General features: G+C 46.3%; 2 protein-coding genes and 1 long non-coding RNA gene across 6 annotated transcripts in view; 2 read left to right on the top strand and 1 right to left on the bottom strand.

The window, feature by feature from the left end:
• The window catches only part of LOC146434047 (complement factor H-like), a 49,865-nt gene that overhangs the window by 21,562 nt on the left and 3,762 nt on the right, over window positions 1-24,541 (top strand). Inside the window, exons 17-24 of one of the 4 annotated variants that reach the window (XM_085068318.1) lie at window positions 385-591; window positions 1,242-1,421; window positions 2,039-2,215; window positions 3,181-3,357; window positions 3,815-3,997; window positions 4,696-4,899; window positions 22,591-22,794; window positions 23,768-23,971. In XM_085068318.1, the coding sequence (XP_084924444.1) occupies window positions 385-591; window positions 1,242-1,421; window positions 2,039-2,215; window positions 3,181-3,357; window positions 3,815-3,997; window positions 4,696-4,899; window positions 22,591-22,794; window positions 23,768-23,971 (1,536 nt within the window). Of the gene's footprint in view, window positions 1-384; window positions 592-1,241; window positions 1,422-2,038; window positions 2,216-3,180; window positions 3,358-3,814; window positions 3,998-4,695; window positions 4,900-5,150; window positions 5,415-5,491; window positions 5,857-21,189; window positions 21,373-22,590; window positions 22,795-23,767; window positions 23,972-24,541 lie in introns of those variants that run through there. The other 3 variants (XM_085068321.1, XM_085068320.1, XM_085068319.1) reach the window with 3 other exon arrangements.
• On the bottom strand, window positions 5,617-13,218 carry LOC146434049 (uncharacterized). The gene is made up of 7 exons (XM_085067310.1): window positions 13,190-13,218; window positions 11,876-12,096; window positions 11,114-11,797; window positions 9,449-9,652; window positions 8,898-9,080; window positions 7,970-8,211; window positions 5,617-7,506 (listed from the first exon to the last, which is right to left on the bottom strand). The coding sequence occupies exons 1-6, from the start codon at window positions 13,216-13,218 to the stop codon at window positions 7,988-7,990; spliced, it is 1,545 nt and encodes a 514-aa protein (XP_084923436.1). The 3' UTR covers window positions 5,617-7,506; window positions 7,970-7,987.
• On the top strand, window positions 16,143-19,558 carry LOC146434048 (uncharacterized). The gene is made up of 3 exons (XR_014853818.1): window positions 16,143-16,854; window positions 17,186-17,442; window positions 18,642-19,558. It is a non-coding gene; the product is annotated as an uncharacterized LOC146434048 (long non-coding RNA).

Raw genomic sequence — 24,541 nt, 5'->3', positions numbered from 1 at the left:
ATTTCATTTCTCTTTCATTATGAATGTCTGTGTTACATATTGGCAGTCATCATTAGCAAGGGGCTGCTGTTATTTACCTAAGACTATCATGAACAGGTAACTGCAGAAAAGCAGTAGAACCTAAGTTGCTAAAGAGAGTGCAGTCAAACAACTGCAGTCTTTTCATTTACCCTGACTTACCTAAGATGGCATATACAAGTTTCAGGTAGTCCCTCAAGAGCTGTGTGCTTATTTGTTTGTTTAGTGTATTGTATAATGGAGTCTCAGTTTCGACTGGGGGCCTTAAATAGTATCCTGTATTGTGAAAATTACCCATTAGTTACTTGCAGTTCCAAAATTACTTGTCTTGCATTATTGTTTATCAATGTTGTCTGTGTTTTTTAGAAAAACCATGTTTGCCACCACAATCTGTAGAATGTGCTGACACTCCCAGGCTGGAAAATCCAAACTTAAAAGTTGAAAGAGGAGGGAAAACAATTTATCTGGCTGGTGCTAGACTTACGTATGTTTCTCAGTCTGGATACACCTTAGATGGACCCACAGAGATAAATTGTTCTCTGGGAAAATGGACTGCAGCTCCTACATGCTTGGGTAATACCAAAAAATACTTTTCTTGAAGTGCATTTAGCAATGACATGGAAAAAATTTTAAACTCAAGGAGGATCAGTAAAAGCCTATTTTTCCAGTCCATATTTTGCTGTGGAATCCTACCTTCCATCACGGATGTCTTCAGAGTAATGCTGATTGGATGCAAAACTGACTTCCTGAATGCAGCTTAGTTTTTAAATATTCCTTCGTATCCTTGCAATCTTTGTTCAGTTCATATCTCTGCCAGATGAGTTTGGCATATCCTCATAATCCAAGGATCTGTTTTCTACAGAGTACACTAGTGACTAAAAGTTGCTGTGGTGCCTCAGTGATGGAAATCACTTCACTGTAGCAAGGGACAAAAGCCTCTAGGAAAACATTCTGGCATGTTTAGAAACAGAATCTGAATATTTCAGCAACTGAAGTCTGTGTGTATTTGGAAGAATGACTTATTTAATCTTCTGTTTGCTAGCTTTGATAAAATTACTAACTATCATTCTATAATTCTGTAATCCTGAATGATTAGCAGACTGTCAGCAGATGACTATGCTGATGTTAGAAATAGCTCTCTGAAGCACCTGTTTGATGGGAAAAGTACACTCTTCAATGTGTATCACATTAGCACAAGCATCAGATTTCTGTTCTCTTTTCAGAAATGCCATGTGGAAGTGTTCCAGAAGTTGCCAATGCTCAGTTTGAAGGCAGAAACAAGAAGGTGTATGAGCCTGGTGAAACAATTCGCTACCAGTGTGATTCAGGGTTCCTGATTGTGGGCTCCCCTGAAATTATCTGCAGAAAAGGAAACTGGACAACAGCACCACCATTGTGCAAAGGTATAAGTTCTACTTCCAAGTAATCCATGATCCTTCTTAGCCTTTCATGTTGTGAGTTAAAATAATTTTAACTCGGGCATGCAGCTGAGTCAGGCCAACAGGTGACTGCTTTGAATGGGCTGCTACAACACCTGATTTTCTGGCTACTGGGAAACAACAAGCAGGGCAGATCAGCCAAGCCATCATTTCCCTGTGGGCTGCAGCTAGTAGCTGAATCCTAGCTCTCTGCTGCAATCCAGCAGGCACACATTATGGAGGAAGCATGCTGGCTGCAAAGGAGCAGGTAAGTGTAGGGTAATGGAGCTGAGTTTCACATCACTGAGAATGTCAGTTGCTGACAGGTACCTTCTAACAGTACATAAATCACATCACTCTGCAGCCTGGTGGCACACGAAGCTGTACAGCACACCTGGCTCACCTCTGTGACTTCTCTCTTTTTAGTCACTTTAGGCAAACATAATCCTGGGTGCTGAGGCATTGGGGGATAACTCATAATATCTTCTTTTTCTGCCTGTGGAAAATGATGTGCGTTGTTCAAACTGCTTTTGCTCACCAGGAGCTCTGGAATGCCACATTCTGTGAGTCTCATATCATTCACTAGTCACACCTTTTTCCAGATACCAGCTGTGGAGCTGCACCTGAAATCCCCAATGCACACATTGCAGGAGCTCCACAGGAGAGGTATCTGCCTGGTGCCAGAGTGCAGTATCAGTGTGAAAGGAATTTTCAGATGATGGGTAGAAATTACATCTCTTGTTCAAATGGTCAGTGGTCACAAGCACCAGTTTGCAGAGGTAAGAATCTGTAAGGTGTTTTCCCCTTGCCTGTTGGCTTAGAGGTGACTGATTCTCTACCTAAATACTCTCAAGACTTCGTCTTTTTTACTTGTTTTCTTTAGCTGCCCTAGCTTTTTATTTGCTATTGCTTCCTTGCACAACACTTTAACATGATGCTTCTCGAAAAACTAGGATTATTTCATCAACAGCACAAATGTTCCTGAAGCAGCAGGGCCTAAAATGGGCTGCTCTGTCCTTTTGTACCTGCTTGGAATTTCCCTGGTGTCACCACTTCAGTGCCTTTCAGTGGACAGACAAGTAATGGCTTCTCTCCTGTGTAGAAAGCTATCAGGGAGCATCTCAATGGGAGCAGCAGTAGGGCAGGGAAGCAGCTCTTCTTCTGCAGGGCTCCACTCTGAGCAATGCAGACCCCAGCAGAGACCCAGATCTAAACCATAGAAGACCTGCTAGGGCCATGGAAGTGGAAAGATCTTTTCTGTGACAAGGAGCACTCAGGAGCTGTGCACCTCTCCCCTGTCCCAGTGTGTGGCTGCAGGCTGAACAGAGCTCCGTGGACCTGGCTGTGCTTACCCAGCCCTGAGCAGTGCAGGCTGCCAAGCTCCTCCAGCACTGCCAGAGCTCTGCACTTCAGCAGGGCATCAGTTTGGCTGCTACCCCTGTGGTTTCCAGGAGGGCCAGGGGGTTCCTGCAGAGAGACAAGGCTGTGGGGTTCTTGTGCCTAAGTACAGAAACACTGGCTCTTTCTGGAAACTCCTGTTGACCCTGCCATCTCCTGAGAGTCCCACACAGTGTTCTGCTGCCACTGCCACACCTCATTGCTTTCCCCATGGTGAACTCCTGTGACCCAGCTGAGGCAGAAAATCTGTACAGAAATTGTAACAGGGCCAATTCTTTTCTGTTTGGGTTGTATAGATGAACCTCTTAACAACTGCAAAGGTGATTGCAGCCGTGTCTCTTTTCAGATGTGAGATGTGTATCTCCTCCAGAAATTGCTGGTGGTAGAATTGATGGTGTTAAAAAGCCCAGGTATTTCCCTGGGGAGAGTGCAAAGTACCAGTGCTTGGAAAATTTTCAGATGACTGGGGCTTCGACTGTAGTGTGCCAGAATGGGACCTGGACAGAGCTGCCAACATGCAAAGGTAATTTCTCTCTCTCTCTTCTCATCCAGTCTCCTGTCAGTGATATTGTCATGAAGCTGCATCCCTGGCATTTAGCATCTCAAGTGCCCTCACAGTAAACAGCTGCAGTGAGTCTGGCTCACTCGGGACAAGGCCACTTCCCCAGGGCTCTGTTCAGGTGGGCTGAGCTTTCCAAGCTGAGTGACCCAGGTGCCTTCACTCAACAGGGCCAAATGCCACACCTTATGCAGGACAAGATGAAGTCCTGCAGACAGCTGCAAGCACTTCAGCTGTGCCCAGATGGGCTCAGCTGGCAGTTGTGAGCCTGAACACTGGAGAAATGGGAAACTCTTGCTCCTGCCACCTATTTGGTTTTCTCTCTGTTTTCCTCCACTTCTCTGAGTAGTGCTAACATGCTATTTCTCACCAGACCACCTCTGCAGTCAAAGTTCCTCTCTGACTGGGAAATTTCTTTCAGGAGAAGCTGGGAGGTGTGGCAGACCTCCAGCTATTCAAAATGGAGATTTTCTTGACTCAGCCAAGGAAGAATATCAGCAAGGTGATACGGTGAAATACCAGTGCCAAAATCTCTATACCTTGGAAGGATCTCGGACAATCACCTGTAGTAATGGGCAGTGGACAAGCCCCCCAGTTTGCCTAGGTAGGTGGAAGCATGTGCTGGGTGGCCAAAGGCTGTGTGACTGCTCTTGTCTTCTTCTCAGAGCCTGAGGGCAGCACTGGGGCAGCAGTACTGCTGCTGGGGCCATGGTGCTGGCAGGGCAGAAGGACAGTGAGTCCACCTTCTGTCCCAAAGGAGTTTCTTCCTACAGTCAGCTTGTGAAGTCCCCTGTGCTGCCAACACAAGGAGGGCAGTTGGCTGAACCCTGCTCCCTGAGGGGATCTCCATCACTGTGCAGAGCTCCTGAGTGCTCCCAAGCTGGGGACACTGCTGCACCCAGCAGGCTGTGAGCCAGGAGGATGGGTCTGCATGAGTGGCAGTGCTGGGCACATCCAGGCTTGCCTCCATGATGAGAAAACAAATTTGGAGAAGTACTGAGCAGAAGGGAAGGAGGGGTCTCAAAAACGAGATGGGAAGTTCATGGGTGCCTGGTGTCTTCCCCAGCTGTGCTTCATTCTTGCCCTGTGTGACTGCAGTGTGACAAGGCTTCTCCAGGGTTGGGGTTTTTATCCCCTTTGGCTTGCATGGGAATGTCTTTTCTGTTGCAAGTAACAGAGGGTCAGAGCAAATACTTGGAAGTATTTTTTGATGTGAAGAACTTCTGTAGGCTCTAGGGACAAACCAGTTACCTCTGGTGTGTCTGTGTGAAATGCTAACACTCTTCTCTTTACTTTTTCAAGTGCCCTGTACAGCATCAGAAGAAGACATGGACAGAAATAATATTCAACTGAGATGGGATCCAACAAAACCCAAGCTGTATTCCACATCAGGAGACACTATTGAATTTGATTGTAAACTGGGATATATAAAAGACCCAAGTACTCCCAACTTCAGAGTACAGTGTGTGGAGGGGACATTGGAGTACCCACGGTGCACACAGGGAAGTAAGTCATTCCTTCTTCAGCTTAGCTGCTCTCTTCTTGTACTTTAGTGCTGAAGGGGAGCAGAAAGCCTTTGCCTTTCCTGGGGGAGCCTCCTGGAAGCTGCAGGCATGGAGGGGCACTGACCCCAAGAAGTCACTGCCCAGCTCAGCTGAGCTGGCGAGACTGCTGGGGAAAGGACACTCAGGGGGTGCCAACAGAGCATCACTTGTCCCGTGTGAGACCTACAGGCAATAACACAAGTATTTTTGCAGGGAGCTGTACCCTGGATAGGAACACTATGGAAAGGAACCATATTCAGTTACAGCCATCCAGCCCCTCAAGCCCTTCCTATAACTCAGGGGATCCTGTTTACTTTGAGTGCAAGCCCTGGTCCTGGCAGGTGTCTGAGTCGAGCAGATTCAGAGCACATTGTCTGGATGGAGTGATCACATATCCAGTGTGTCGAGGTAAGTGTTTGCTGCCAAAGACACACAGCAGGATTTGCAGGAGGCAGTTCTGCTGAAACTGCCTGGCCACTGCTCTGAGGAGTCCCTGTGGAGAGGCAGAATTGGTGTTGATACCTTTTCCCCTTTTTTTTTTTCTCTTTACACAGACTCGTACTTTGGGTAAACATACTATGGGTAAACATATGGGAAGTGGCATAAGGAAGCCCAGCAGTGCAATTGAAAGAGCCCTCAAACAACACAGTGGTTTGAACTCAACTTTTCCTGGTTTGCATTTTGCTATGGTTTCTTTGCAGCTTAGCCAATGTTCTGTCTTGGAATTTGTTTTTATTCCTAGATGACTGTGGTTGCATATTATCCTCATGAGATCTAGTTCTGTAAATGGATTTACATTTTATCCATTCTATACTGATCTCACTGTTACTTTTATTAACAATTGTGCCCTGAACACAGGCTGCCTTTAGGGGCATACTGAGAGAGGAATTAAAGCTGACAGCTACTTTGATTATCAGCACATAGAGCGTGTTTGGCCTTGTCTATCCCTACATTCTTCTCCATGCACTTGCTTGGAAATGAGCCTGGGCTGAGTGTCCTGAGTGCCTGAGCAGAAAGAGCAAGGAGTGGAGTCTCCTTTGAACAACTCAAGGAAGTCTCTAGCCAGAAGCTGTTCTTCTGGGGACTGGAGCCAGACATTGCCTGCAAAGGCAAGCTGCTGGGGTGCAGATAACTGGGGTTTCTAGGTGAGGGTGTGGACTTTGTGCTGGGCCAGGTCCTGGATGGGCCAGGCTGTGGCACCCCCAGCCCCATCTGCCCTTCACAAACAAGGAGCAAGTGCCTGTGGAAATCAGTGGCAGCCTGGCTGTGCTAACCCTGTACTGATGCAGTTCATGATTCAGAGGGGACAGAGCAAAGCAAGTACCAGAGTACAAGTCATGCACCTTAGGAGAGCAGATTTTGACTTATTTAGGAAAATAGTAGCTGTGATTGCTTGGGAAGCATAGGAGTCCAGAAAAGCTTATAGGTTGTGAAGCACAGAATCCTGTGCACAAGGTTACTCAATTCTCATCTTCAGCAGGAAAATCACAGCTAAAAGGACTGGCTTATCTCATCTGGCATCTCTTCAGAGATCTCTGAAGGAGAAATCAGTGTACAGCAGCTTGAAGCAAAAACAGGCTCCAAGGTGAGCTGTCCATGGCACTGATGTGGCATTTATGGATGATGTTAGGAAAGCTGCAGCTCACCTAGAGTGGCACTTGCAAGGGACAGCAAGGTCACAAGAAGATATTCCATTACTGCACCAGGATTAAAATAATGAACAGGAAAATAGGGCACATCCCTAAAAGAGGGAAAGTGATTGAGTGGCAGCAGCCCCACATCAAGCTCAAGTATTTGATACATTCTTTGCCTGAAACTCCATCAACAAGCTGCTGCCTTCATGTCTGCAATCCCCCTCATCCTGTCCTCTGCTCACAGCCCCACAGCCAGGGGTCTGTGTACATCCAGAGGAAGTGACAGAGGCTAAATTAATGCTACTTCCAACAGAGGTTCCAGCAAGGCCTTTTCATCCCTTTCCTTCCATTTCACACAGGTTGCTCTGTAAGGAGAAGGGTAGTGCTGTTATATACAGCTTGTAAAGTATTTTTATCAACCTTTTTTCCCACCTGGTTGTTGACTGGGTTTTGATTAAATAAGCAGAATTTGTCTACTCCTGAAGGCTTTCATTTCGTTTTTTTGTTTTATTCATTTGTGTAACACTTGCAATGCCTTAGAAACCCATACAGAGCACCATCCATGCAAGGATTTCACAGACAGATGGAGTTTAGACATAAAAGACAGCAGATACCCTTAGAGTGGCTTTTTTATTAAACCAGACTAAAACAGATGTAAGGCAACCTTGTCCATATTCCTGGATTTTCTTCAGAGCTGTTGTCACACATGTTCAGGGGCAGAGCCTTCAAAGTACCAATATTTAAGTGTCCTAGAAAATCACACAAAGTACTAGGATTTTAATACTCTTAAAATATCCTTTCAAAAGTAATAATTACCTACTCCATAAATTGGTATATTTTTAGATTTTAAGTAGCGTTCCAGATCCCGTTAAAGCTTTTTTTCTACTTACTGTTTTATATTGTTCCTGAAGCCTTGGCCTTTAGAGGCTCCTTACCTGTGCAGGCAGACATGAATGCTGTTAAGATGTACAGAGTAACAGACCTGTCCTCCTTCCTCCCTGTGAAATTAGAGCTAAACATGAACTGCAATCTCAGTTGAGCTATGTTCTATATCACAAACCCCCTCATGCTGTGTGTGAGGATCCTGCCAAAGGGCACATGCTCAGCATCTCCTCGTGGCACTTTGCTCATGTCCCACAGATTGTGATGCAGCCTCAGGTTTATCCCTGTAGGCCTTATAAAACTCCTTCCTCTGGATTTTCCCACGGGTATGCCAGTACTGCATGCTGGGCTGCACTGCTCATCCTGTCCCACAAAGGCCTTTCCCTTCCCTCCCTCTCCAGCTCTGGCCCAGCAAGAGCCCTGAGCCCTCATGTCCCAAAGCTGCCTGCAGTGAGCTGGAGAACACCAGGCCACCCTCCTGGAGCTGTTGATAGCAGATAAAGAACAGGCACATACCTTCCCTAGAGGCTTTCCTCAAGTCCATGCTTGTCCTCCTCTTTCAACACACCTTGGATATGTCAGCTGCCCTCTCTTACACTGCACTTGAAATAAAGTTCTGCCAGATTCTGCTCCAAAATGGTTCTGTTTGCAGTAAAATCCAACATAATCCATGTGGTAAAAGTGAACTTGATCTGCATAGAATGCTTGCAGCAGCACATTATTTTTCTCCATTTCCGTTTTGGACAAAGTACATGGCTCTAAAAATGAGAGACTTAATCAGTGTTAATCAATTGATTCCCTTTGGGATAGAGTATTTGGAACAGGCTACACTAAATCTCTAAATTATTTCCCATTCTCTTGTTACACTGCAGGCATATTAAAGTTAAGGAAATTTTTAAAAAAGCCAGATGAGCTGTACCTGCTTGTATTAAACTTCATCTCTCACTGAAGAAACTGAAATTGAGATTTAAAAGTTCCAGCTGACAATATTCCATTTATAAATTTTAAGATCAGGATTTAGAGAGAATTGGGGTTGTTCAGCCTGCTGGAAAGGAGGATCCTCATTGCCCCCTTCCAGAGCCTAAGAGGGGTTTATAAGAAAGATGAAGACAGACATTTAGTAGGGCCTGTAGCAACAGGACAGGAGGTAATGGTTTTAAACAAGAGAGAATAGATTCAGCCTGGACATAAGGAAGGCATTCCCACCAAGGAGGGTGGTAAAACACTGCAACAGTTTTCCCAGGAAGGCAGTGGTTGCCCCACTCCCCTGGGAACATCCAAGGTCAGGCTGGACAGGGCTCTGAGCAGCCTGATGTAGCTGCAGATGTCCCTGCTCCTTGCAGGTTGGACCAGATGGCCTTTGCAGGTCACCTCCAAGCTGTTCCTGGAGGCTATGGATGAGAGAGAGAAATAAGTGCTTATTCATCTCATTTATCACACCTACCTATACAAACTGGTGGCAAAGTCCACTGTCCTTCAGAGCAGTAGATTCTCTCTGAGCCTTCCAAGAAATGATAGTCAGAGCAAATATACTGAACTGAAGAACCACTGTCATACTGGGGCAGTGCTGGGAGAGTAAGAGCTCCGTTTGCAATAGATGGTGGAGAGCCACATCTCTCTGTAGCAGCTGCAAGAACAATGAAAACATTTGAGAACCACTCAGCATAAGAAACAAACCAATTGGCAGCTTTATCATCAATTCAATGAACACAAAGGCTTTCTTTTTGCAGCTCTCTCTACAGAGCTTTCTGTTTCCTGGCCTTGGGGAAGAGCTTCCCCTTCCTTTCTGCAGCCTTGCCCATCAAAGGAAGATGTATCACTTTCCATGCTTGGACAGATTAAACCATAGAGTTGCCTTGTGCACCTGTATTGTTGAAGCCTAAACACTGATTATTTACAACAGACTCCAAGCCCACACTAAAAGCACAGCAAATTGTTTCTAAATAGATCTAAGATTGATTAATTAAAAAGGCAACACAAAAATTACTGTTTTACCTTGAATTACACATTTGGAATATTTCAGTCTGCCATGGTCACACTGTGTCCTCCCAGGAGATGGAACAGCAGTCTGGAGAAAATCATATCCCTGTTTGCATTCAAACTCTATGAGATCTCCATGTAGGAAAACCAATTCTTCCCGTCTCCATTTCAATGTTATGTTGTTGCTGTCCATATCAGTTACATTAAGAGTACATGGTTCTAGGAAACAAAAGTGGATTTTAATAAAAACCCACCTTAAGTGATTTCTCAGCTCTCTTTTGGAGGAGTGACAAAAGAGAAAAAGCCAAGTCACTAGTTCTAAAATGCTTCTGAATCTTGCAAGACAAAGAACTACAGATGCATAAAAAGATGCAAATGTAAAGAAATGGTCTGAAGCAACACAAGAAAAGAACCACATGCAAAAGGAATGGACACTTTCTGGAAAGTTTCTTAAATCCAAGTACCATGATCACATTGGGGAGTGTAGCCTTCCATTAGATGATTAACCTCGTTAATTTCTGAAATCACTGTTCAACTTCAATAAAACCTGACATGAGGTCACCAACAAACATAAGTTTCTACAAATTCCATGAGAATCACTGCCTGACAAAGACCTTAACTCTACCTTAGGTATTAAAATGCTGTCGTGTTCAATCCACAGCATTCATTTTTTGTGACTATATGAAGATGTCATTAACCATTTCAGAACTGTCTGGATAAACACCATTTGCTCAACTGCTGCAGTGTGTAGCATATTCTCCTAAATAAAGGTCACATTCAGTTCCATATTTGCATGATCTTCTGATTAGCAATCAATAAGAATACATCTTTCTTTAAGAAAGTGGTGAAAATCTGAACAATGCAGAATAGAATCAAAATCAAAGTTTCTGGCTGCCAAGTTAAAGACAGACTCTGTCAGTGCAAATACACTAAATTAAAATCGACCCAATATGTTGACAATTTTGCTTTTCTGTCATTAGACTACAAGGAGCCGTTAATACAAAGTGGGTATGACACACAGTTTTGCAAGATGGGATCACGGAACAGTCTATTGACACACAAGCTCGTGTGGTCCAGCACAGTGCAATGATGCTGGTGCTGTTCACAAACTCTGTTCGTTCAGCATTTGGATAACTGAACACACATTCCTGCTTTGTTTGTTTCTTTCCATGCAAGGGCTTCTTTGTTTCTTAAGGACAACATGTGACTTGAAACTGACAAATCTTTTTCCATCGGTTTGGAACTAACGATGCTGACAGACCTGAAAGAATTCACCAAGGAATAAAGTAATGGGAGTTGCATCCAAGCCTAAGACCCCAGGATGAAAAGAAACTGCATGGAAAGAAGCCCGGACACCGGACAGCTAAAGCGTGCTGCAGTCAGCCTTCGGACAAGCCAGACAGCACGTTTTGTTCGGGACGTTCCCTCGGTGAACTCTACACACGAGACGATCTCTCCGCTGTCCTCCCGCCGCTCCTGCCGCGCCGTGGGGCTCGAAAGGCTCGGCCGCTGGCGGGAGCGCTCCGGAGGCTGCGGGATGCCCCGCGCTCGCTCAGGGCCGCCGGCCCGGCTCCGCAGCCCCTCGGCGGCCCTCGCAGCTCCTTCCCGGCCCAGCTGGCCCCTCCCGGAGCGCTGCCCGGCCCCGCGACCCCGCCGGGGACACCGCGACCCCGCGCTCACCTGTCGTCGCTCTGCCAGCCCTGGTCGCCCAGCAGCAAGTCCCGAAAGCGGTACCGCGGCGGCAGCGGCGGCACCTCGCTGTCCAGGTCCACCATCCTGCCCGGAGCGGGAGCCCACAGCAGGGAGCGACGGAGGGAGGGAGGCAGGCAGGGAGGGCGAGCCCCGCCGCGCTGCCCGGGGAGCGGCCGGACCCGCCCGGCGTGTGGCGGCAAAGCACAGCACAGCACGGCACAGCACGGCACAGCACAGCACAGCCCGCTGTGTGGGGACACGGCACGGCACGGCACAGCGGCGCGGGGCGGGCTGTCCCCGCACAAAGGCGCGGTGCCGGGGCTGTCCCCGCCGTCCCCGGCGGCTCGGGGCAGCCTCTCGGCCCCCGGGAGCCCAGTCCCGCCCCGGGGGGAGGCAGGTGCCGGCGGGCGGTGGCCTCGGCGGCGGCGCGACCGCCCCTGCCCACGCCCACCCTCACGGCGAGCAGCGAGCGCGCCGCCGCGGCCCACAACAAAGGGCTGTGGCGCGGCCGGGCCGGCGGCTCCGTTCCGGGCTCGGCAGCCGCCTCGGGCCCCGAGCAGCTCCTGCCTCGTCCCCTCCGCCCCGGGCTGCCTCGGGGCTGCTTCTCCGGAGGCTTCTCCCGGCCCGTGAGAAATGGGTGCTTTCCCACACGCAGCCTCCGCACGGCCCCGGCTCAGTGACGGTGGGCTCGTCGGAGCGCAGCCGGGGCTGCCACGGCCTCGGCTGCTGCTCCGCTTTCACCGCACACACCTGGGCACTGCTGCTGCTCCCAGCGCCGGCTGCCAGCGTGGAAGCGTTCGGGCAATTCCTGCCTTTGCTCGGCTGGGAACAGCTGGGTTGCTGTTGGGCAGAGCAGCTGCTGCAGGCGCTGCGAGAAACCCGCACAGGAGTTCAGCTGTTCCCGTGGCTGAGATTTGCAGGTGATGCCTCGAATGTGACACACTCTACAAGTGTTTTGATTCCGTGCTTGACTGGTGAAGCACAAAGTCCCAATACGGTGATTCGATTGAATTCTCTGTCACCAACAGTGGATAATGTCTTTAGATTTGCCCTTCGAGGGTGACTTTCATCTAGACTGTCATACTGATCACCACCCCGTTCTAGTAAACATGAACTTTACTGAATTCTCTGCAGCCTGTCTTGATTTGATTTACTCATTTAAATCTTCACCTAAACTGTGCACTTTTGCTACAAAGAAGTCATGCATAATCTTAACACTGGTCAGGTTTTAGATTGAGATTTAGATTTTGCTGGATCAGGTTCTAAGTGATGAACACGAATTTGTTTTCTAAATGTAATTTAAATGTCCAATTTAATAATGGGCTTGCTTGGATTCATTCGGTGTAATGAGGAGTGAACCTTGTGTTTCCCATTCAGCTGGATTTCTGTGTAGAAGGTGAGCTGGTTAAAAGCTGGTGTGGCATTTCCAGTATCAGCTCAAGTATGGCAGCCTGGAGTGTCTCACATAACAATGTGTCCTGCTGAGAGTCCAGCTCTGAGCTCCATGCTGTGATGCAAAATTTCTGCAGGTAACCAGCAGGTAGTTCAATTCAGGACTTGGATTATGGTCATTGCATCTTTCCTGGCTTCTTTAGCCCAGAGCTCTAAAGCACAGCTTCTGTGCTTGCTGTTTCTCTCTAGAGCTGCACTGCAGTGTGCCAGGCCCTATAAAACTCTGGGGTCACTGGAGTATGATGCTTTCCCTTTTTCACAGCTTGCTGCACTCTGTGTTTCCAAGGTGCTTCTCAGAAAGCCTTGTTGGGTGAAGCAAACAGATGCACACATGAGGCAACAGTGCAAAGGTAGCTTGCTCTTTGCTTTGGCTGATATTGGAAATAAATAGCAAATTATTCTGCATGCACATTCTTGCCAGTTTTGCCATGCTGTGTTCTGAGGTCAGAGCTCTCTAAAAGTCTAATTTAAAAAAACAATTCAGGACCTTTCTTTAGAATATTTGTTATGTGCTGCTGGTTTTTTCTTTCTCAGCTGCTTCTCCAGTTAAAGGGGCTCTCTCTTGTAAGAAAATATTGTTTCCTCTCTCTGCCTGGGTATCTTTCATCCTACTAAAACTTGAGGTAGGGTGAAGCCTCCATGTTACAATTTTTTTATATGAAAGCTAAGCAGTTAGGCTAACTGCAGTCCTTTCTGCAGTCTATGAATCCTACACTGGTTGGGAAATTGATGGTGTTTCTACTCTATCTTCATTAATTTTTCCACCTGAATTGATAATAATTTAACATGTGTTCTCATTCTTCAGGAGCTAAGTAGCAGGAGTGGCTTTTGCACCTTTTCAACCACAGAAATGCACTTCAGACATGTCTTGGTTTGAAAGACAGGTGCCTGCTAAGAGAGGTGGTACCCTCTCTTAGAACAGAGGATGTGATTTCCCTTCTCTCCAAATTATTTTACTTTTGAAATTAAAGGCTTTCAGGCAGAGGTATGGGAAAAGGAATAACAGTTCTTTACTAGTATCGACAGCAGAGTAAACAAGCAATAACAATAATAACAACAACAAGTAGAACCAGAGAAAAACCGTAACAGATGTCGTTTGAGCTGGTGAGCACTTTCCCGCGTGGTGTAATTACGTTCGAAAGCAGCAGGGGCGCTGTTGAGCTCCCGGCCGGGCAGGGCAGGTGCGATGACTGCCGAGCGGCTGCAGGTGGCGCTGTGGCGCAGGGTCAGGTCAGCCTCCCGCAGCTGGTGATGGCGGAGGGCTGAGAGGCAGGCAGGCACTCGGAGCGGCGAGCAGGGCGGCAGGGGCTGGGCTGGCTCTCCTGGGCTGGCCAGCGACGTGACAGGGACTGTGCAGTCACAGCAGATGCCACAGTCTCGTGCGGCAAAGCGCGGCGGGCGGCAGGGACAGCCGGACTCCCCCGCAGCCGGGAAAAGGTGCACTCCCAGTGAGAAAAAGGTTGAATCAAAGCTCACCCAGCCAGGAGGAGAAGACAGACCACAGCTGGATCTCCTGCGGTCGCAGCCCGAAGCAAAGAGCAGTCCCTTTCCTCCCGGTGTCCAAGGGATGAGTTGCTGTCCCAAAGGGCCGGCTGCCTCCTCTCCTTGCCCCACCTGGCACACCCTTTTGTCTCTTACAAAAGATTTGATGGCTCTAATCACCCAGATATTTGTCGCTTAGTAACAGGAATGGAGAAAAAATTCCAATGCCCCCCAAGCTCCGACAAGACAGGTAATAGCTGACTGGGAAAGGAGCAACCTGGGGAGCAGTTGAGCAGAGCTAATAGAAAACAAACTCATTACTGATACTCTAGTCATGCCATTTATAGAGATGCTTAATTCTGTTCTCCCAAGTAAGAGAAACCCTTAGAACAGAATAGAAAAAAAGGTGTTTTTCCATGGCTGACAGTATGATGCTTGATCACTCTCAAAAGCTCTAAGTATATAAAATTAGGCAGAAAGAGGATTTTAGTTAGCTAAATCTAATGTTTTGATTAGTAAGTCCAAACACTTGGGGAACTTTTGTCTTCAGGCAGAGGAGACACTGAGTCATCTGCTGGGAGATAGGTGCTGGCTGTGAACCATTCTGGGTCAGGGTGCTCAAGCCAGGTGTTCCTTGGAAGGTGTTTGTGTTCAAGGAAAGCTGTGAGCCAAACTCAGGAAGAGATGTGGGTTTGTACTTTTGGGATGATTCTGTTTTCCAGACTGGGTTGGTACAGGGGAGAAGCTGAACGGAGTTGACTTTGAAGTCTGAGAGAGAGAGAAAGGGTTTAAGAACTGAGTTTATTGCTAGTGATTGGCTTTAAATCCTGGATTATACTGAGGTACAGAAAGAACAAAAATAAGTATTTTGTTTTTCATTTTAGGTTACCATACTTTTGATGGCCTGTAGGTAAAACAGATTGAAGCAATGCAAATGGCTTCTGGGCTTTTTGGACAATGGCAGTGTATATGGTGTCACAGGAGTAACTTGTACCTATTGTCCTTTCAAGGAAGGTAGTCTGGCACTGTCTGGATGGCATTTGGGTTCTCACTCAGCACACATGCACAAAGCACTTACTGTAAGGAGTAGCCTGGGCAGCAGTGAGAAATGGAATGGGGAAATGCCTTGTTTGCACAGTTTGTATGTTTGCTTTTTATTTGTCTGTTGATGTTAGTAAAGGGTTAGGCAGGCTGAAAAACTGGCTAAAAGGAAATAAAACTCCAGCTCATTTTGAGCCTTTTTCTCAGGTCTCATTCACACACACACACACCCACCCACCCACCCTCTCACCCCGCCAGCATAATTAAGAAACATCTGGATGTTTGTGTTGCTCTTTGAGAACTTTTGGAGCTCTCACTTTTCTGCAAGGTGATCAGTTCTCACTCAAGTGTGTCTGTGCGGCTTTGGGTTTAAGACTAGAACAGGGAATGAGAGTGCTGGAAGTCCATGGAACAGTTCTGCACCTTTGGCAGTGAATAAAATATTTAGGGACTCAGCATTCACAGTTCAGAAATTATTTGGGGTTTAGATTAGTAAACTGTAGTTCAACAATAGAACTCCAACTACTGCATGGACTCTGCCTTACTCTTTTGTGTCATTTGCTATTCAGATGATTACTTGTCTTGCATCTTTCCCTAATAGCCTCTGTTTGAAAGCATCATCAATTTGTTACTTCTTCCTTACTACAAAAGAATTGTCACTGCAGTCCCACTCTCGACTTTCACATCCCTTTCTCAAAAAGAACTTGCTAGAGAGTTAGGGCAACATGAGTTCATTGGGTTTGTTGCTTTTTTTTGTTTGCTAGTTTAAGTGTACTTTTGTTACATCTTATCAGATTCTTGGCTGTTGGGGATAAGGCTGGTTTTTGGTTTGTTCTCAGTCATAAAGTACGGTCTGGGGCTGGGGTCTGAGTACTAACATAGCCTAAAAAATGATAGAGTAGCCCAGTAAGTTTCTGCAGAAATGGGTAGCTGGGTTGTGTGCTGGACTAGTAACAGGAAGAGCTGATGGTAAAATTAATTGTCCTTTAGGAAAGTTCATGTTAAATATATATATCGATAATTGATATATATTGATCCTGTTTACTTTTTATCGTCTGTTTTGCATATCTCTTCATGTTATTGTCTGATATACCTTCCTGAGTGCAATGCTGCAATGTTTGGAATTACTTAAACTTCAGGGGAGTAAATGTTCTTGGAGTCCTCCTATCTTTCCACTTGATGCCTGTTTTTTTCAATGGCTTGCAGTAGCAAACTGTTCTGCTGGCAGGAAAGGTTTGATAGTGATTCACAAACAGTAACAGACTGAAATAGCCCAAAGTGAAAACAGAGTTTTAAGGTCACTGTAAAGCTGCACAGCTGGGGCAGAAAGCAAAATGAGGGATTTCAAATTTGGTAATTCCTCTGAAAGCATTTTAAAATAACAAACAAAAGGCAGTGTTTTCATGTCTCTAATTACACTGGAATGTTGGTAGGTAGAGGGCATGTTTTCCATAGCCCAGTGAGCAGAGCTGTGCACTGCAAGCACCATGTCTGTGGAGTTGTTTCTGACATGGGCTGTCCAGTATGACCTGATCCTTTTCTTCCTCTTGCTCAGCCATGGCAGCACAGACCCAAAAAGGGACAGCACACACTGCAGGGCCAGCCAGGGTGCTGGTGCCCCACAGCCCTCTGACATCTGTGGTGACCTGGAAAGGAGCTGCAGGAGCAGAACAGCAGCACTGCGTCAGGGGAGAGCAAGCTGGTGGGAAATGGTGATAACCTGGGAATTGCCTTCAGTAAATCTGCACTTGGCTGTGAGTAGGAGGACTTGCTTCATTTAAAAGTGGGGTTACTGACAGCTGCTTTTATAGAGGAGGAGAACAGCTTCTTTTTTTTGTAGAGAACACCTTTTCAAGTCATTTTCACTTCACTTTTCAGTTCACAGCACCAAGGCAAGAGAATAAAACAAGGTACTTAAACACAGGTAATCAGAAGTGGGTTTATATTACTTTTAGAATTGGACATGATATCTCTCCTGTCATTGCTGCAAAACCCTGCCTGAGCACTTGCTGTTATCTGATTTAGCTGAGAAGATAACTAAGGAATATTCCCAGAGAATTCCTAATAATGTGTTTCTGTTTGCAGTGGTGCTGCCATGGCCCATTCTTGCTAAAATGGCCTGAACAGCTGTTCAGATAGGAATGCAAGTTCAAGCATCCAGACGTGTCTGAGAGTGCCTGTGCCACAGCTGATCCTATTAAAGGGGATGACAACCACTAGGGAATTCCACAGTAAGTTCTGAAATAAGGGAAGGGCCAATTTGGAAAGAAATGTATGGGACAAATGCATTGGAACAGGAGGGACAGCAGTGGGAGCAGAGCAAGCAGTCCCAGACAGAAGAGGTAGGTTTGACAGAGTTTATGTTCATCCCCTGGCATCAGAGCCCCTGTGTGGACATGGCAGCAGCCTTCATGCAGCTGGGCCAGTGAGTGGGGAGGTGCAGCAGCTACAGCTGGGGCTGTGGTGCTTCCTCCCTGCTGTGTGCACCAGCAGGTGCAGCAAGGTGCATGTAAAGAACCCACATCTCCTGCAGAGGTGTGTGTGAGAGGGAAACTCTGTGTGTAACCTTGGGTGGGTTTGTGTGCATGATTAGAGCTTTGGGGGATTAGTGAAGAAAGGTTCTTCATTTGTTAGGTGTCTGTTAGCATTTTGTTTAACAGGGTATTGCCCATGCTGATCCTGAAAGTATATTCCCTTGATTGCCAGTTAATTGTGTTCTATTAATAAATTAATACATCAATAAAGCAGGTTGATTATGATTTGGTTTAAACAAAGTAAACTGAGTAGTTTTTCCCTGTCACACCCTTGGGTTGTGATTGTAGCTGTTACATGATGTGTAATGTGTAATTCTGAGTCACAGAAGTTGTGTGCCAGTGGGAGAAGAGACAAATGTTGACTATGCAAAGATCATCTCACCTTTAATACAGTGGGATAGGACATTTTCATGGCAATTGTTAGGCAAAGCAGTGGCTGCTGCTAGAATTGTGTGTGCTCTCATGAGGTCATTAAACTCAGGTGTGACAGGAGCTTGCTGTTAGAAATGCTGAATTGATTCTGGTCAGAGATGCTATTTCAGCCATGGCTAATTAAGCTCATCCTTAGTCCCCTATGGAATTCATTGACTCCCTCAGATTTGTCTTCCTAACACAAAGTGGCTTCCAAACACTGCTCTCAAAATTACTGAGGTTTGAACAAACACTCTGAACTTGCATGTTAAGCCTCCTTGTTAACTGATGGACTAATAAAAGCCTGAGTAACTTATTCTGACCTCACACTGACTCTGCTTTGTGGAGGAGTTTTGGGCATTATCACTTCCTTCCAAGCTGTACCGCCCTATGATTGGACTTGCAGTTTTGCTTGTACAGGGAATATGTGGTGATATTTTGGCACTCTGACTGTGTCCACTGCAATATTTGAGTGCAGTCACAACAGTTAGATAACATCCAGCTGTCTTTCATTGCATAACTACTTGGATGTTTCTGCTTTTCTCATGAGTAGGAGGTAAGCTCTAGAGATGAGGGTTTTTCTCCTTGCCTTAGAGGTCCTGAGGAATGGTTTGTCTGTGTGCTCTGCTTTGTTGGAGGCTGGAGGTGGCTAAACAGAGTGAGACAGAATTCAAGACATTAGATTTTGAACTGCTAGCCCATGGAAGTGGTGAGGTAGGATAGAAAGTTTCAGTTCCTGATTCTATTTCCATTGGGCTTGGGTAAGTTTAGTCAATGACTTAAGAAGATCCCAAACCCAGGACTGGGAAGGACTGAGTCTGGTCCCTTGCTCTGGGATTGAAGATGGTTTCTTTGTGTAGGCCTATGTTTATATCCATGTGGTTTTGCATGCTGATGTTATCTTCTAGCTGAAATAGCTCTAGCAATGCCTGTATTTATAGGGAGCAGCCAGGAAATTTATGGTACCATTTCAGTTCCAGCTTGGGTTCAGCTGTACCTGGAAGTACCTTTGACTGTGTTTCAAGCCCATAATTTTTTGAAAATGGTTTAATAACCCAAAAGTAGTTTGGCAAGACCTGAACCAGTTTGAACTTTGTGACATTAGAAAAGTCAATATTTAAAACTGGAGAAGTTGCAGCTTTGACAGGTGCATGAAAGATCCATTTACTGATAAGGTGTGCAGCAGTAACTGCAAACTGGATGCAGATCTATCATCCAGGGTCATGGAGCAGGGTGAGAGTTCATTCTCCATATGAGTCATTTGTCTAGGGGAAGGGAAAGGAGGAGCCATTGTGCTCTCTGAAGTACTTTCTGTAGAAGAAATGGCTGAATGCCAGTTTTACTAAGATAATTTCTTGGAACTGTTGACTGAAAACACAGCCCAAATTTAAAAAAAAGAAATTCCACGTGCATTTTAAGAAGAGGAAAACATTTTAACTGCTTAAAGTGCTGTGGCATTGATGTTGGATTTGAGATCTGTTCTGTAGACACACTAGTTGTTGTCTCCAGCAGCACACCAAGCTGGTGGTTTTGAAAGGTGTGTTATGTGGCTTTTGGGAACATACACAGCATGGATCTGTGGGCATCTGGCCTGCAGCTCTTGCATGTCCATCTCCTGTGAGCTCTTTGGACTATTAATTTGTTTCTCTAATTCTCAGTCTCAAACACTTCTCTTCATCTGATACACATTTCCACTGGAGAGCACTTGTAAATCCAAGACATTTCATGAAACTCTGAGACTGTAAGATTGCTGCTTCCATGAATCCATGAGAAGTTCCTCTCTTGGCCCAGTTTGCCTTGGAATTCTTTTTGCATAAACTTTACATTTTTCTTTGGAAAGTTCATTATCTATCTTACAATCCATTCACATCTCCACCTTTTCAATTCTCATGTGATACTGAAACAAGTGCTTCAACATCACTGGGTTTATTTAATCAAGAATTTGGCCAAATCCATTCCCTTTGCTCTGGGTGGTTGGTTGTCTAAGATAAGAACCAGTGAGTGACCAGTGAGTCACTTTGTATTTTTGCCTGCTTTTGATTTTGATTGTTTGCAACATCCATCTTGAATTTGATGTGTAGAGAAGTTCAGTTTTACACACACTTAACATGCATTTGTTTTCTAACTAAGCATGCAGTACACAAGGAATTGCAAAATTATTTATAATTTTAGATATCAAAAGACATAACTTTGTATGAGTATGGAAGGGATAAATAGATATATTTTTAAAGTATGATGTAAGAACAAGCAGACCACAGGGAAGGATTGTGTTGACCTGAATTGCCAGGCATTTGTTTATTTAGCCATTTGGCACGGTGTAGGGAGGGGGTATAAAAAAAAGAACCACTTGTGTGTTGCAAGAGGTTTAGGGGAAGTGACTGCTGAAATCAGAGTATAAATGTTTTGCAAGGTCAGTCCCTGGACCAGTTCAGTAAAAGAGGAGTAGAAATAACACACAGTAATAAACAAGTAGGTTACAATACTGGATGTGTTTGTTGGGCTTCTGACTCTCTAGAATGTCGTTCCTGGGCTATGCAGCTCTGCTCTTGTGTTGGATGCATTGTGCTGCACAAAGAGGTAAGTTTTGATATGGGGAAAACCCCAAACTCTCAAAGTGTATGTGAAGATGGTAACTAAAGCAATATGTAAGTGCATTGTAGCCTTTTTCATGAACTTCTGACAACAATAATTGAGATTTCTTCTGGCAGCATTAAGCACTGTTAGTACTCAGTAGCCTGTCATAGGTATTGTTCGCCTATTTCTTTGGATAAATACTGCTGGAAGTAATCTGTTGGCCACCTTTTTAAATGGTTGCCATCACTGTAAACTAGAGCCAGACAACTGATTTCTTTATTCATTTTGTTTGGTAATCATTCTAACATTTACTGCTCGTAAGCACTTGGTAGATTAAAATACAAACTATTCTGTAAATGTGCATTTATTTCTGTCTGGAATAATCTGAGAGATGATCTGAGAAAGACAAATCGTTACTGTGTTGACTGAAAAGCTTATATCTTTTGACTGACTAACCTGTGATGTTTCCTGTTTCTCTGTTCAATGTATTTTTCAATATAGCATGGGTAGTATTTCTGACAAACCACCTCTGCAGTCAAAGTTCCTCTCTGACTGGGAAATTTCTTTCAGGAGAAGCTGGGAGATGTGGCAGACCTCCAGCTATTGAAAATGGAGATTTTCTTGGCTTAGCCAAGAAAAAATATCAACAAGGTGATACTGTGGAATACCAATGCCAAAATTTCTATACCTTGGAAGGATCTCGGACAATCACCTGTAGTAATGGGCAGTGGACAAGCCCCCCAGTTTGCCTAGGTAGGTGGAAGCATGTGCTGGGTGGCCAAAGGCTGTGTGACTGCTCTTGTCTTCTTCTCAGAGCCTGAGGGCAGCACTGGGGCAGCAGTACTGCTGCTGGGGCCATGGTGCTGGCAGGGCAGAAGGACAGTGAGTCCACCTTCTGTCCCAAAGGAGTTTCTTCCTACAGTCAGCTTGTGAAGTCCCCTGTGCTGCCAACACAAGGAGGGCAGTTGGCTGAACCCTGCTCCCTGAGGGGATCTCCATCACTGTGCAGAGCTCCTGAGTGCTCCCAAGCTGGGGACACTGCTGCACCCAGCAGGCTGTGAGCCAGGAGGATGGGTCTGCATGAGTGGCAGTGCTGGGCACATCCAGGCTTGCCTCCATGATGAGAAAACAAATTTGGAGAAGTACTGAGCAGAAGGGAAGGAGGGGTCTCAAAAGAGATGGGAAGTTCATGGGTGCCTGGTGTCTTCCCCAGCTGTGCTTCATTCTTGCCCTGTGTGACTGCAGTGTGACAAGGCTTCTCCAGGGTTGGGGTTTTTATCCCCTTTGGCTTGCATGGGAATGTCTTTTCTGTTGCAAGTAACAGAGGGTCAGAGCAAATACTTGGAAGTATTTTTTGATGTGAAGAACTGTTGAATCGTGGTCCAGGAGGGCTGCACAGGCCGGCTCCCCCCCCCGGTCGGGGGTCCCTGGTTCTTGTAATCCCGCCGAATTCGGGGCGAGCGGCCCCCGAGGTTCTGCGGCATGGCAGCAGTCTTCAAACCACGTGAATTCAAGCATGAATATAGTGAGACTAAGGATGAACTGGACTCCATCTCTGTTCTACTAGGGATGTTTATTTGGGGTGACGGGAAAAGGGGTGCAGGGAAGGAGAAGGGGGAAGGGAGACAAGGCAGGGAGGAGATGCTAGCATCCCAGAGATGGAAAAACCTCGAGCTGGTCCAGGCTCTGCCTTTTAAGGGGAAGGAGAGGGGGCAGGGGCTGGCTCTCTCTGAGCCAGTCCCAGGAGGACGAAGGGAAGATTGGCAGGAGGGTTACACACCAATAGGTTTTGAGGTACAGCAGAGCATATTTCAAAATGAACCAATGGTATACAAAGCAGAGGAACAAAGGAGCACATGGAATCCTAAAACCCACGTTGCAACAAAGAACTTCTGTAGGCTCTAGGGACAAACCCGTTACCTCTGGTGTGTCTGTGTGAAATGCTAACACTCTCCTCTTTACTTTTTCAAGTGCCCTGTACAGCATCAGAAGAAGACATGGACAGGAATAATATTCAGCTGAGATGGGATCCAGCAAAAACCAAGCTGTATACCACATCAGGAGACTTTATTGAATTTGATTGTAAACTGGGATATATAAAAGACCCAAGTACTCCCAACTTCAGAGTACAGTGTGTGGAGGGGACATTGGAGTACCCACGGTGCACACAGGGAAGTAAGTCATTCCTTCTTCAGCTTAGCTGCTCTCTTCTTGTACTTTAGTGCTGAAGGGGAGCAGAAAGCCTTTGCCTTTCCTGGGGGAGCCTCCTGGAAGGTGCAGGCATGGAGGGACACTGACCCCAAGAAGTCACTGCCCAGCACAGCTGAGCTGGCGAGACTGCTGGGGAAAGGACACTCAGGGGGTGCCAACAGAGCATCACTTGTCCAGTGTGAGACCTACAGGCAATAACACAAGTATTTTTGCAGGGAGCTGTACCCTGGATAGGAACACTATGGAAAGGAACCATATTCAGTTACAGCCATCCAGCCCCTCAAGCCCTTCCTATCACACGGGGGATAATATTTACTTTAAGTGCATGGACGCATTTTCACCAGTTTCCCCCACAGATACACTCAGAGCACAGTGTCTGGACGAAGTGATCACATATCTGGGGGTATCTAATTGTTTGCTGCCAAAGACACACAGCAGGGTTTGCAGGAAGCAGTTCTGCAGAAATCGCCTGGCCACTGCTCTGAGGAGTCCCTGTGGAAAGGCAGGATTGGTGTTGATGCCTTTTCTCCTCTCAGCAGGCTGTGAGCCAGGAGGATGGGTCTGCATGAGTGGCAGTGCTGGGCACATCCAGGCTTGCCTCCATGATGAGAAAACAAATTTGGAGAAGTACTGAGCAGAAGGGAAGGAGGGGTCTCAAAAGAGATGGGAAGTTCATGGGTGCCTGGTGTCTTCCCCAGCTGTGCTTCATTCTTGCCCTGTGTGACTGCAGTGTGACAAGGCTTCTCCAGGGTTGGGGTTTTTATCCCCTTTGGCTTGCATGGGAATGTCTTTTCTGTTGCAAGTAACAGAGGGTCAGAGCAAATACTTGGAAGTATTTTTTGATGTGAAGAACTTCTGTAGGCTCTAGGGACAAACCAGTTACCTCTGGTGTGTGTCTGTGTGAGGTGCTAACATTTTTCTTGTGACTTTTTTCAAGTGTTCTGTAGAACATCAGAAGAAGACATGGACAGAAATAATATTCAGCTGAGATGGGATCCAACAAAAACCGAGCTGTATTCCACATCAGGAGACATTATTGAATTTGATTGTAAACCAGGATATTTTAAAGACCCAAGTACTCCCAACTTCAGAGTACAGTGTGTGGAGGGGACATTGGAATACCCACAGTGCACACGGGGAAGTAAGTCATTCCTTCTTCAGCTTAGCTGCTCTCTTCTTGTACTTTAGTGCTGAAGGGGAGCAGAAAGCCTTTGCCTTTCCTGGGGGAGCCTCCTGGAAGGTGCAGGCATGGAGGGACACTGACCCCAAGAAGTCACTGCCCAGCACAGCTGAGCTGGCGAGACTGCTGGGGAAAGGACACTCAGGGGGTGCCAACAGAGCATCACTTGTCCAGTGTGAGACCTACAGGCAATAACACAAGTGTTTTTGCAGGGAGCTGTACCCTGGATAGGAACACTATGGAAAGGAACCATATTCAGATAGAACCGTCGAGCTCCTCAAGCCCTTCCTATCACACGGGGGATAATATTTACTTTAAGTGCATGGACGCATTTTCACCAGTTTCCCCCACAGATACACTCAGAGCACAGTGTCTGGACGAAGTGATCACATATCTGGGGGTATCTAATTGTTTGCTGCCAAAGACACACAGCAGGGTTTGCAGGAAGCAGTTCTGCAGAAATCGCCTGGCCACTGCTCTGAGGAGTCCCTGTGGAAAGGCAGGATTGGTGTTGATGCCTTTTCTCCTCTC

Source organism: Lichenostomus cassidix, chromosome 8 (genome assembly GCF_008360975.1).
Source record: "Lichenostomus cassidix isolate B80296 chromosome 8, HeHo_3.0, whole genome shotgun sequence".
Lineage (NCBI taxonomy): Eukaryota > Metazoa > Chordata > Aves > Passeriformes > Meliphagidae > Lichenostomus > Lichenostomus cassidix.
The sequence above is the reverse complement of the archived record's forward strand: the minus strand, read 5'-3'. Positions and strand labels throughout refer to the sequence as shown.

Bases quoted from the DNA above. Each gene is read 5' to 3' on its own strand.
- LOC146434049 (XM_085067310.1), bottom strand. From the start codon at position 13,218: ATGGAGGCTTCACCCTACCTCAAGTTTTA. The intron at 12,097-13,189 runs GTAGGATGAAAG...GTGCTTCACCAG, and splicing joins TCACCCTACCTCAAGTTTTA to TCAAGCACGGAATCAAAACA. The intron at 11,798-11,875 runs GTGTGTGCGGTG...ACCGTCACTGAG, and splicing joins GGAGCAGCAGCAGTGCCCAG to CCGGGGCCGTGCGGAGGCTG.